Source organism: Caretta caretta, chromosome 8, assembly GCF_965140235.1.
Source record: "Caretta caretta isolate rCarCar2 chromosome 8, rCarCar1.hap1, whole genome shotgun sequence".
Classification (NCBI taxonomy): Eukaryota; Metazoa; Chordata; order Testudines; family Cheloniidae; genus Caretta; species Caretta caretta.
This window is the reverse complement of record NC_134213.1, coordinates 97,834,290-97,846,805: the sequence shown is the minus strand read 5'-3', so window position 1 is coordinate 97,846,805 and position 12,516 is coordinate 97,834,290. Positions and strand designations below refer to the sequence as shown.

Below are 12,516 nucleotides of genomic sequence, written 5' to 3'. Positions count from 1 at the left end.
TTACACCAGTGCAGGTGAAATCAGTTTTTGGTCCAGTAAATGTATGGATTTTTATTATTCTAACAGACTGATGTTGGCAATACTGCTCAGACAGGATTTATAAAACCCCTGGTTAGTATGGAATATTTGATTAATCTGATGTTTTATCCTGCAGTAATGTGTTCAAAAGCCTGGGATGTGCATGGCATAGTGAGCTTTATATGGTCTGATCTTATTTCTTTATATGCAATTAAACTGCTTTGTGTAACCTACAGATTTGAATCATTCCTTCCTGGATAATTTGATTTGCTTACTATGCAATAATTTAAAAGCCTATTGTCTGTGAATCCAGCTGCTCAGACTTCTGAGAATTTAGTGAGAACTTGGATGCAGATCAGAAACCAAATTTATATAAAAATGTGTGTATATAAAACAAATACGCAAAAACGTCTTGCTATAGTATTCAGTAAAAGGCCTTGTCAACCTAAGATATATTTGTCAACAAGAAGCCGTGCGTCATCATACCATTGTAAAACAATAGCATGTGCATCTGGGAATATTTAAGAGAATATAACAGTGACCACATTTAAGAGTGATGGGCCATGCAATAGACATGAATGAGCCTTAAAAAATACATATTAGTGTGTTCACATTGTTTACAGATTAACAATTGTTGCACTTTGTTGTGTTTTTGCAGGTAGCCTTTGAGTCAATATTTAAGGGGATAAAATCTAAAACTATCAACAGGTGTCCTTGAGTCTCATAGACAAGTACACTATACTTTGAGAGAGACATTGGACCAATTTCTGTTGGTGGAAAGTACAAGCTTTCGAGCTTCATAGAGCTCTTCTTTAGATCTGGGGAAGGAAACCAGAGTGTCTGAGCTAAATACAAATTGGGATGGATTGTTAAGCACAAAGGTTTACTCACCCTGTAAGAGATCACTTAAAATGAACTGGGAAATTTAGGGTTTGGCAGTGTTGTGTGTTACAAATTGTTGTAATGAGCCATAAAACCAGTGTTTCCGAGGCCACGGTTTTCAGTGTCCAGCAGAGTTATGAATGTAAGTTGCCAGGCTCCTCTTTGGAAGGTGTTGTGCAGGTTTCCTTTGGAGGACGAATACTGAGAGGTCAGATAGGGAGTGCTCGCTTTGTGGAAAGTGTTGGTCCCTGGGTGACCTGGTATTTTTGTCTGTGTGAGTTCATTTGAGAGTGTAGTGATTGTCTGGTTTCATCCATATAGTTGATGTTGGGGCATTTGATGCACTGGATAATGCACACAACCACATGTTGTGATAGGTGTGTGTAAGACTGATGACTCTTGAAAGGTTGTGTGGGATTTTGATCATTGTAGCAGACGAGATATGTCTGCAGGTTTTTTATCTGATGTTCTGGCAGGGTCTGGTGCCACTTCAATTTGGTGGGTCCTGGTCTGTGGGGAACTTGCCTCTGCACACCATCTTCAAAAGCAAGCCTGGGAACTTAAATTCATAACTCTGCTAGATGTGAAAAACCATGGACTCAGAGACACTGGTTTTATGGCTCATTACAACTATCTGTAAAACACCCCACTGCCTTCTAACCTTCAATTGCCCATTTCATTTTATGCAGTCTCCTACAGCAGCATTTCTCAACAACCAATCTGTGGACTGGTGCCAGTACCTAAGATCTCCGTCACACAGTGTAGGAAGGCAACAAGCTGGTCCCTGGAATTAAAAAGGTTGAGAAAGATTATCTCACCTACCTTGTCTCTCTCATATTCTGGGACCAACACAACTACAACATCACTGCAAACACACAATACTTTGAAACTTAGGACATGCAGCTGGTACCATTTCCCTATGGGAGGGAAAGTACTGGGTGCTGGGATGAAGAATACATGGGGGAGACTTTCCAATACTGTGATTTTTCTCTGCTGTGTACAGCTGTAGAAATTAGGGGCAGGGTAATAGATGGAATCTGGAACAATTGTTTCTCTGACAGCCAGATCAGTTGGAATCCCAGTGAGCAGTTACTCTGTGTATCACTCACATTTTCAGGATTTCCCTGCTGTAAAAGTCCTTTGTCAACTGTGGTAGTTAAAAATAATCAGGGTATATAAATAACTGCCTCACCTGGCTGCTCACAGATCATTACCTTCCATCTCTTCCTCTCCCCATCCAAAAGGGCCAAGTCCTCTGGTTTTACTCAGTCCTCAGCCAGAAGTCTCAGTTTTGTCTGAGTAAAAACCACTTATGGACTTCAGGATTTGGCCTCTGCATTTTGGCATCCAGGCTGTTGAACCTGGGACTTTTTTAAAAATGTCCATCTTTAAAAGGCCCTGCTCTCAGAAGTGTCATCCTAGAGTCAGGCCAATCAGCATTTGAACTTTGAACAATGCTGCTTTTTTAGGCTGGTGTAATACTTCTCGGAGTGGTATTGTGTGCCAGGCTGAAGTTATGGCAAGTTTGTACCCAGGCTACCTTCTTATCTCCAAACACTCCTGTGTTTGTAGAAGGTGTACTGTACTTTGCATCTACAGAGATTATATATTGTAACGTAAAGGCAAAGTTCAAAATTAGAATGTAGCACACTGCAGAGAACAGTTATTTTAAACACAGCGGTCACACTTTTGTTTTGAAGGTACAATAAGATAGCGGTTGGAGCAGTGAAGGAAAGTACATTCCAAAGCCTAAAGCATTTACAGGTGCTGGATATTGAAGGGAACTTTGAATTCAGTGATACTTCAAAGAACAGGGATAATTCAGAAGAGGAGGAGGAAGAAGAAGAAGAGGAAGAATCAAGATAACTATGCACATACTCAAGCACATCATGTGGTAGGTAACCATCCTACTATACCTACTCAAGGGTCCAATCCGGAAACCTTTACGTAAGTAACCTTAATTCACAAGAGTAGTGCAATTGAAGTAAATGGAATTACTCATCCTGGGTAAGAGTTGGAGTCTTGGACTCAAAGACCCATCTGAAAATATAAAGGGACAGAGATGGCACAGTCAAAGCTGGTTGGAAAATTTCTCTTAAAAAAACCATTGTGAATCTGGTGTTTATCAAAAATACTGGACAGACCCTAGCAGCCTCTGATTATCCCCACAGCAGGTACAGCACTGGAAGCAGCCGCACTTTCCAGTTTGCCCCCCATGATGTGTCTCAGTTATGGCCTGGTGGGATGGCCTCTTGGGATGACAAAGTCTCCATGCCCACTTGCAACCCACATTGATACCAGTGTGGCTCTTTGATCCACTCAAATAGCTGGAGTGCATGTAGAGGCTTCTGTCTGCCAGTGCCTGTGAGCTCATAATCCTGTAGCTCGAGGCTCATGCTTTTAGATCCAGATAATGACCCATCCATAGGGTCACTATTACATATTCACCACCCCTTCCAAGGCTGAAACAAGAGTCCCAGTTATAGCGGGGCTGGTATTTGTATAGTTAGTGCTGTCCATTGTGGGTCGTACTGAAATCATTACTACTCATTTCACATAGGTTCAATGAAGAGCCTCCAGATCATGACAAGTCCAGGTCACTAACGACCTGGGCTGATTTTGAGCTGGTGACCTAGAGATGAAGAGCTCTGTATCTCATTACCACTCTGATTAGCCAATTAATCCCTCTATTTGAACTTTTTTCTCTCTTCTATTGTACGTGATAAGGTGGAGGAACAGCAGTGTTTGGAGACCATTGATTATTTAAAAGTATAATGAGGTTCAAAAAAGAATTAGATAAGTTCATGTAGGACAGATCTCTTAATAGCTATTAGCCACGATGGTCAGGGATGCATCCTCAAGTTCTAGTTCTCTCTAAACCTCTGACTGCCAGAAGCTGGGACTGGACAACAGGTGATGGATCACTTGATAATTGCCCTGTTCTGTTCATTGCCTCTGAAGCATCTGGCACTGGACCCTGTCAGAAGATGGGATACTGGGCTAGATGGAGCATTGGTCTGACCCAGTATGGCCATTCTTATGTTTTTATTATTGTTTGCTGTGCAGTGCTCTATTCTAAAAAAACGACTTTTATAGGTGGGAAGGTGGCAGGAGACAAGGTACATACTAGCTTTTTGCCACTGGAGATCCAAGCTCAAATTTGGATTTGGTTAGATATGAAAACAAATGTGGACTCCGTCCTAGTAAATGTTTTCATCTTAGAGTATGGAACAGTTCAGTACTGGGGATTGTCTACTTGAGATATCAGCACTGGACCAGAGCAGGAGCTACTGGGAAAGTCAAATATTAGACCCATGCCTGTGTTATCCGTAAAAGTACAAGAGAACTAGTGGTCAAACTAACCTTCTAGGAAAATAGTTTACATTTAATAACTCAGGGTACATTTAATGTTCTAATAAGTACATCTCTGCTTTGGGCCAGGACACATCTGACTTCTGTCAGCATGCATTAAGCTTACTGCGTTTTGAATCACAAGCTCCAAAGTTATATAACTCTGATTTTTGCCTTCCTTATATTATGTATTGCAGGAAAACGTATGGAAAATGACCTATATTCCTGTATCTATATATAGACATACTGAGAGCACTTAGCGAAACGTGCGGTGAATTACACCCAGACTATTTGTGGCACTGGGCCAGGCTTGATGAAGACAGCCTGTTATAGTGCTTTCATCAGGGAGAGACCCTGAATGCCATCCCGAAGCTTCCAATTCATCTTATACAAGACTCTGGATCATAAGGAATTGCTCTGGAACTCACAAAAGCTGGCTTTTGTTTCTTCTATTTCTCTTCCCCTACCATTTCCATCTATAATAACAATATGGGACTGTTTTGAACACATGCCTTCAGATGCTGTTTCTGTCACTCCATTTTAAGTGAACCATATATACGTTTTGTCTCTTTTCTCTCACCCCAAACAGGTGGATAGTTGATCAAGAGGGATGGGGATTTACAGTAGCTTCATCTGTGGAGCAGTATATGAGGCATCTTTATCACCAAACAGCAATAAGAACAACCAGACTGGATTAATCCATTCCTCTGTTAATACAATATGTATATTTGGATGAGAAAAGCAAGTTAAGGCTGGATCCCATAGTAACTTATCCCTACTATCAAAGCCTGCAGTATACACCAGTGCTAGAAAGGTTTTTAAAACAAAGCAACAACTATTGTACATATATAAGAAAAGAAATGCATTTCTACATTATAGTCCTTGTCAAAGTTTCTGTCCCGCTGCTTTTTGTCCATGAGGCATTTGTACAAATATTCCAGAATAGTGGCCAGGTGAATGGACCAAATAATATTTAGGAGCTGGACAGCAGCACACATTCTCAACTAGATGCATACTGTATAGCATACATACTTAAGAGCCTGATCCTATGACCACCAAAGCCAGTGAAAGTCGTGGGTACTCAGAACCTCTCATAAGCAGACCCTAAGATGTCATTAGGACAGTTAGGGGAGGGGTTTCTCATCACAGTGCCAGACTGGGGACCCAACCCTTGCAGGACCTCCTGTAAGATCTTCAGTGCCCTCAGTTCCTACTGAAATCATGGAATAGACATGAAAAAATAAGAATCAAAGCATAAGGGCTGTGAGGTTCTAATCTGTTTGTAATGTCCTTCATCTGAGCAATCTAATCAGTGCAAGGAAGTTGTTGATTCAGTGAGCGTTTCTGGTTGAGCACATGTTGTTTTGCATAATGTGCTCCTAAGATTTATTTGCAGGTGTTGCATTGGCTTGTTTCTACACCAGCTGTTTTCCCTACTGGAGAAAGTCTAGTTATACATTCTCCCTTTTGATTTCTGCAGCACATGAGTTATTCCAAGGCCTTGCCAGTTCTCATGTGGGGAAAATTCAACATGGCCACAAGTCACAGAAGAAAAAAAAAAGCAAAAATTACTTCCAGAACAAAGAAAAAACAGAAATCCAATATTAAATGTGAACAAGAAATACAAATGTGAGCTTTAATTATGTGTTTGAGTCAAAAAATCAACTGCCAACTGATTTCTGGACTAGATTTCCACATAAAGCTGTATATGGATCACTCAGAATAACTATCACCCCACAAAACAGATCAATTTACAGCACCCCCAAACTATTGAGTGTATTTCTGAGGTAACATACAGATATCAGAGTTGCCATGAGACCGTAGACAGCAACCTTTGAAGATGTAAGCAGAGTAATAAGAGAAAGCATGGTTTAAAATGTTGAATATATTTTACAAAGTTGTCTCAAACCTGCAACCCCTCTCTTTGCAGCCCTGGCCAATATTTAAGTTACCTTATGTACGAGTGAATCTTCAGAATCTTCAAACAGCTGAAGGTTTCTCTCTACCTATTACTATTGGAATGCAGTGGTGGTAAAGGTGGGGTCCATCTAACAACTTATTCCCCCCACCACAGTCAATCAGTCACCTGATTTTTTTTCCAGGGAGTTGCTGAGCACCTTTTGATTCCCATTAAACTTTCAATTTCATTTGAGTGCTCCTGGGAAGCGGCTGAGTGCCCTCATCTGCCTCTGAAATTAATAAGAATTGAGAGTATTCAACATTTCCCAGGATTGGGCCCCCTAGGGCAAGTATCAGCATTTGCTAAGGAAGGCCTAGATTCAGTCTGAGGGCCAGAATCTGCTTTCTTTTACACCAGTGTAAATCTGGAATAACTTGACTAAAATAAAGAAAACTGCTCTGGCTTTATACCAGCATAACTAAGACCAGAATCTGGCCTTAGGCTTAAAGAAGCCACTGTCTCCTCAATAAAAATATGACACAAAAAATGCATTTTGTCCATCACAAGCTAACCTACTTTGCTGCTCAAAAAAGAACTATAGGTCTGATTCCTCATTGCACAGCTTCTTATATCATTTCTGCTTGTGCAAAATAGACACAAAATTCTATCAAACCAAAATAGTGGGGTTTGCAACTCAGTTTGCACAGATCTAAATGTCTCCACTCCCTGCTCTTTGTAGAGAATCAGGACCCCTTGTCCAGATCCCTGGCTCTATTCCAGCTAAGTGTGCTTTACCCTGTCAGCTCAGAAGGGCTAGAAAGCCAGCATTACCAGCCAGCTGGGGAGTCCCTGGTTGATGTAGAGCCAGCATATTTGGCTGTTGGCAGGATGTGGCTAGGGCAGGGGGTATGGTTGGAGTGCTTCTGCATCATGGAGAGCCCCAGCTGCAAAGACCTCTGGAGGATTTGTCCCAGGGTCTTAACCACCCCCTGAAGCACTGAGGATCAAGGGACCCAAAGATCTGGGCTTCTGTTTTTATCCCCTGTGACAAAAATGAGGACAGGTTAGAAATCAGCTGCTTAACTTATAATACTGCGCCAAGAAAAGAAATATAATCTAGAGACCAACATAACCACCACAGGGTATGACTTTGTCTTCTCCCGTTACTCCTGTTGCTCAGACTTTGAGAAGAAAGAACTGAAGTTGATATGCATGTTGTTGGTAGTGAAATGCTCAGATCTGGAATATCTGTCCTAGCAGCATTTTACTGAGCCTGCATTTCAACACACAGTATGTTTGCATGGCCTGTATGAGGGTGTATACAAATGAAGGCCTCAATTTAATTTTTTTCTTAAAACCCATTTTCCATACTAAGGAGACAGTGCACAAGTCTGAAAAAAAGAAAAATAAGATTTTTCTGAGCTTGGACAAAATTCTTCACTGCAGCAACGGTGCAAATATTTTTGACGGGATCTGGTTCATATAGAGAAGATGCAACTAAAATTGTACAGCATAAGGCCACGCACACACCAGTCAGTTCCATGGTATTGTAGATGTGTAATGGTTTGCAATACCACCAGCACACCAACTGTTATAGTAAACTTTTTAAAGAGGTCCTATACAAATACCCAAAAAATCAAGTGCTACAGGCTATTAAACCAAGATCTTTTAAAAAGTAAAGCGGTGTTAGGAGAAATATATTGTTTAAAGGTGAGATTTTTTGAAGTGCTTAAGGAAGATAGGTGCTTTTTAAAATCCCTCCCTAAAATGATCCTTGTATTTTAGAACACTGTATTAACCTTGACCGGTTTTGAAACTTCCCTAGACACGATTGTCTATTTCAATACAGTTATGGAATGAGATCCTTGTAGTTGCTGGGACTGTAATATTGGAAATGACTTAGTTTGTGTTAGGTTTTCTATCCTATTACTAATCCCCTTTCTGCTCCGTGGTTCATGCTATGAGAGTAGCGAGTGAAAGTTAACATCTGAGCCTGCTTTAGCTTAGGTGAAATGAGTTAGTTGACTTTGGTCCAGTGCTATGTTGCAGTCGGTCCTATGAAGAATCTCTTAACTACCTATTGAAGTTCTTACAGTGGCACCAAGCCAGTGTAAGTACCTGTAAGGCAAAGGGTTGAATGGGCATTGAAACTAACCCTCAGACAACTGGAGTTAGCCCTCCAATTCAGAGTGAGAGAAGCTTGCACTGTCGTTACCTTTTTGTGGATTTAGAAGAACATTGTCATGGATGTTAACCAAAAAAAACCTGACCTACCTAATTATCCCATTGGTAAGTCCTCACCAGCAAGACTCAATCTTTATCACTTTCCTTCAAACTGAAACCTTCTGAGGGATTCTGGTTCTTCCTGAAGCTGCAACTATTGAAAAGGAACAAGGTTAGTGGTTTATTTTAGTGAGATTTAAGACAAACAAGTGAGTGTGTGTATGTTCCTCTTCCCTTATAGGATGCAGAGCCCCATTCTCACAGAAAAACTTCCATATACTGCTCTGCCAAGTGTCTAACAACTTCTCATTAATGACTGGAGAACAGACTCATTCCTGCCATCAGGGTATGGGCCAAAGACAACATCTCACATATATTAGGTAGAGAGGGAAATGTACTGTTGGGCTAGCCAGTCCTAATCCAGTTAGGGCAGGATTCATCCCTACACTATATTTTCTAGAATTTTTGTCTAGTCTATTATTTATATTACAGAAGTGCCTACAGGCCACAATTGCAGTTGGGTCCCCATTGTGCTACCCACTCTACAGATTCATAGGGCTAGATCCACAAAGGGGTCTTAGGCTTTGCAGTGCCTAAACTAAGCAATGGGAAATGCTGAGGAGCGGTGTGGGGCCTAAAACCTGCCCAACAAAAGGAGTTAGGTGCCTAATGGGAGGCACCGTCCTCTTCTTGGGATCCACTGCTACCCAACCTCTCTTGTTGTTAGGTACCTAAGTCAAGTCAGTCATTTCAAACAAATAAGGAAGAGCCCTTATACCCAGTAGTCACAGCAGTCAGGCTGTGGGAGACCCCCTCTGATGCAGAGTAACAACTTGAACCGAGTTCTCTCTCTTCCAGGTAAGTGCCTAGCATCTGCGTGATTGGGGTGGGTCTCTGTCTCTCCTGAGAAAGCTTTATATAAAATACTTATTCATGGGAGTAGGGAATTGAATTTGAGTCTAACATCCCACATGGGCCCTTAACCCCTGTGCTGTAGAGTCCTTCTCATGCTCTTGTTCACTGGCCTAATGAATATTTAAGTATTTTATAAAAAGTGGAACAGTTTCAACAGGAGACATTGAGTGAGGCCCTACCAGATATGTACCTGGAGGTGAGATAGGCAGGGAATCAGCTAGTTTGAAGATCTAGCTGGGGCTGGCATAAGCTAAACATCAGGTGTCAGAACTGAGGTGACTTTGCACATGCCTGCTAGCAGAAATTTAGGTGCCCTGGGGACTTTACTGACAGAAACATAGGTGCCTAGAGAATTTAGGTGCCCAAAGGGTTTGGTGGCAACTAGTGGGGATTTTGGATTTAGGTCCCTAAAATGGCAGTTAGGCATCTAAATCCCTTTGTGGATCTAGACTAGTCAGCAGTCCCTGCTCTTAAGAATTTACAATCTACAAACCACAGGACCTTCCTCTTCCTAGCAATCATCCGTACTGTCCAGATCTCCAAGTCCCTTGCACCCCCCCATCCAGATCGCAGCTCTGTTCTTCCTGCAACTGCTGCCATTACACACCTCCTTATTGCCAAACAATCTGCCCTCCTACCCCTCTTGCCTCAGATCTGACACTGTCCATCCCCCCACCCACTCCCAACTCAGTTCAGCCCCCCTTAAATCCCACCACTCTCCCATTTCAGCTTTGCCTCCTCATTTCCCCACTCCTGCCACAGCTCCATCACCACCCCCATTAATTCAACCCCTCCCAACTCAGCTCCTTCTCTCCACATGCTCCCATTCCTGTCTCAGATCTGCCTCCCAACTTCCCCTCCCACTCTGCACCCCACACCCTCTTCCTGCCAGTCCCCTCACTCTCTTTAACCCATAGTGTGCTGCCCCCACTCACTCCCCCCTTGCTCTTACACCCATCTCCCAATGCACTGACACCGCTACTCCTCATCCCCCACCCCCAGGTTCAAACCCCACCATCGCTCTCCAGTGCTGCTCCCCCGTCCTCCTGCTGGACCCCATAACTCACCCTTGGAGACTTCAGGGCCTGAAGTGGGGAGGGACAGTGGTGATTCCACCCTCCCATCCCTACCATAAGCTGCTTCTGGGAGTGGATGTGCCCCTCACCTTCCCCCAGTCTATAGGGAGGAGTCTGCAGAGACGGAGCAGCCTCATGTCAAGGCCCAAGCCTGCCTCCCCCCTACAGGCAGGGAGACCCTGTGAGGAAGGGTCCTGCCATATAAGATATCGCCCCCCCCCCCCCGCCCAGAGGTGCAGCGTCCCTGTGAGACAGGGCTCTGACTGACAACCCCATTCACACTGGGGGATGTGGCTTCTCCAGGCCCACCCCATCGGGCACAGTCTGAAGTGGTGTGGGGCCCAGGCTCTGAAAGGCGTGGGGCAAAACAGCCCTGTCCAGAAGATGGGGCCTCCTCATGGATTGAGGGGGGCACCCTGAAGATCTCCCTTGGAAGAGGGGGCAGGGGCCTGCTGAAGAGAAAAGCCCAGTCAGGCAGCCGCAGAAGCTGATGGGAGAGGAAGGGAGAACAGCCACTGCCCTGTCTGAAAACTGCACACGGTGAGTGCTGTGGGGAATGCCCAGGAGCCTGGGGAAGAGCAGCTGGGCTGTGGGGGGTGAGGGAGGTTCAGAGCTGGTTAAGGGGATGTGTTGGTGGGGTATGAGAGCTGCAGCCGGGCCCCTTCTCTGCCATAAACTGCTCCAGCTCCCCTTCTCCCCGTCCCCAAGCATGGTGGTGGGGGGATGCTGCTGGGGCAGCTAGTGAAGCGCAGGTACAAACACAGTTACTGCATCCACTCCTGTGGGTCATAGGCGCCTCTAACGACCACTGGAGGTCACCTCTTGGTGCAGGGAGGTTGGTGCGTCATTAGAGAGAAAGTCCACCTGGGGAGCCTGGCCCCACAGAGAATTGGTAGGAAGAGGCAGCTGAATTCCAATGCCCAGGGGGCACCGTGGTGCTATGTCAGAATTGAAATATTTTGTCGTTTGGATATTCCCCTTTGGTAAAAAAAAAAATAAAAAATCATTTTTCCAAAGAAAGCAGACACTTCTTTGGTGAAAATTTTAGTTTAATTGAAAATCCAGTTTTCTATGGGGAGGAAAAAAGAACATCAAAAAGCCTGGGTGGAAAGATTTTGACCAGTCCTATCCCTTACCCATCATGGGGCTTGTTAAAAGAACCTTCCTTTTCACAAGGGAGTTCTATGACAAGCCCTTAAATGAATAGGTGGGGATCATTTCTGTGGGAGGCCTTCCTCCTGGCCCTGCAGGGACATAGCTGGGGGAAGGGAGGGAGAGTGAAGTTATCTCCCGCCCCCCCCGCAATCAGGCAGCAGTGCTGGGGGAAGGAACTGCAAGCCCTCCTTTCCTGAGGAAGAACAGCAGCTGGGAGAGCCTGGAGACTCTTTCCCCCAGACCCCCATTAGGAGGGTGCAGGGGGAAGTGGTTTGGGGCCACCAGGAGAACCCTGTAGCACCCCCAGACAACTGAGGAGCTGGGCTGTCACACCAGCTCCTGAGGTGTGTTTAGGGCAAGTCCCATCTCCCTGCCCCCTTGCAGGCAGGAGAGAGGAGGCTTGTTCCCTGAACTGCCACAGGAGATGGGGTTGCTGCATGAGTAATACAGCTCCCTGCGGACACAGCTGGACTGGGAACTGTGTTTGTCATGCTATCAGCTGCCCTTTCTATGGTCCATAGGGTGCTTGCGTGAAGACAGAGGTGACAGTTGGAAGCTGAAAGTTTGGGAGGAACTTGGCTCTCAACCCCACTGCACCTGTAGCAGCAGATGTATGGTAGGGAGCTATGCACCTGAGAGTCCTGCAGTTCTCCACTGCATGCCCCCTGACCTGGTCCATGGCAGAGTTGAGAGTGCAGGCCTGAGGAATGCAATTCCCAACTCCATTCTGCTTGCAGCTGTGCTCACCGGGGGACTCTGTGTTAGCAGGCTGGTTTTTTGTTTTTGTTTTGGTCTGGGAATAACTGCTTTATAAGTTCTAGTACACTCAAATGAGTTTAGAGAACTTGAGTTCAAGACTTCATGAAACGCAGGCTGCTTTATTCAAGTGGTTTCTCTCCCGAATGGAGAGAATTTTATGGAGGCCATTGCAATGTAACAAAGTAATTACTAGTGAAAGCAACAGTGAGTGAATTCCCTAAAGAAGTCTTGCATTCT

At 44.3% G+C, this 12,516-nt stretch overlaps 1 protein-coding gene across 3 annotated transcripts in view; it reads left to right on the top strand.

Annotated features, from left to right (window-relative positions):
- PODN (podocan) overlaps positions 1 to 5,879 on the top strand; it is a 43,529-nt gene extending 37,650 nt beyond the window's left edge. For all 3 annotated transcript variants that reach the window (XM_048862127.2, XM_075131839.1, XM_048862128.2), the window contains exons 10-11: positions 2,601 to 2,794; positions 4,449 to 5,879. In XM_048862127.2, coding sequence (XP_048718084.1) covers positions 2,601 to 2,766 — 166 coding nt within the window. In that variant the 3' untranslated portion in view covers positions 2,767 to 2,794; positions 4,449 to 5,879. The remainder of the gene's footprint in view (positions 1 to 2,600; positions 2,795 to 4,448) is intronic.
- The last annotated feature ends 6,637 nt before the right edge of the window (positions 5,880 to 12,516 follow it).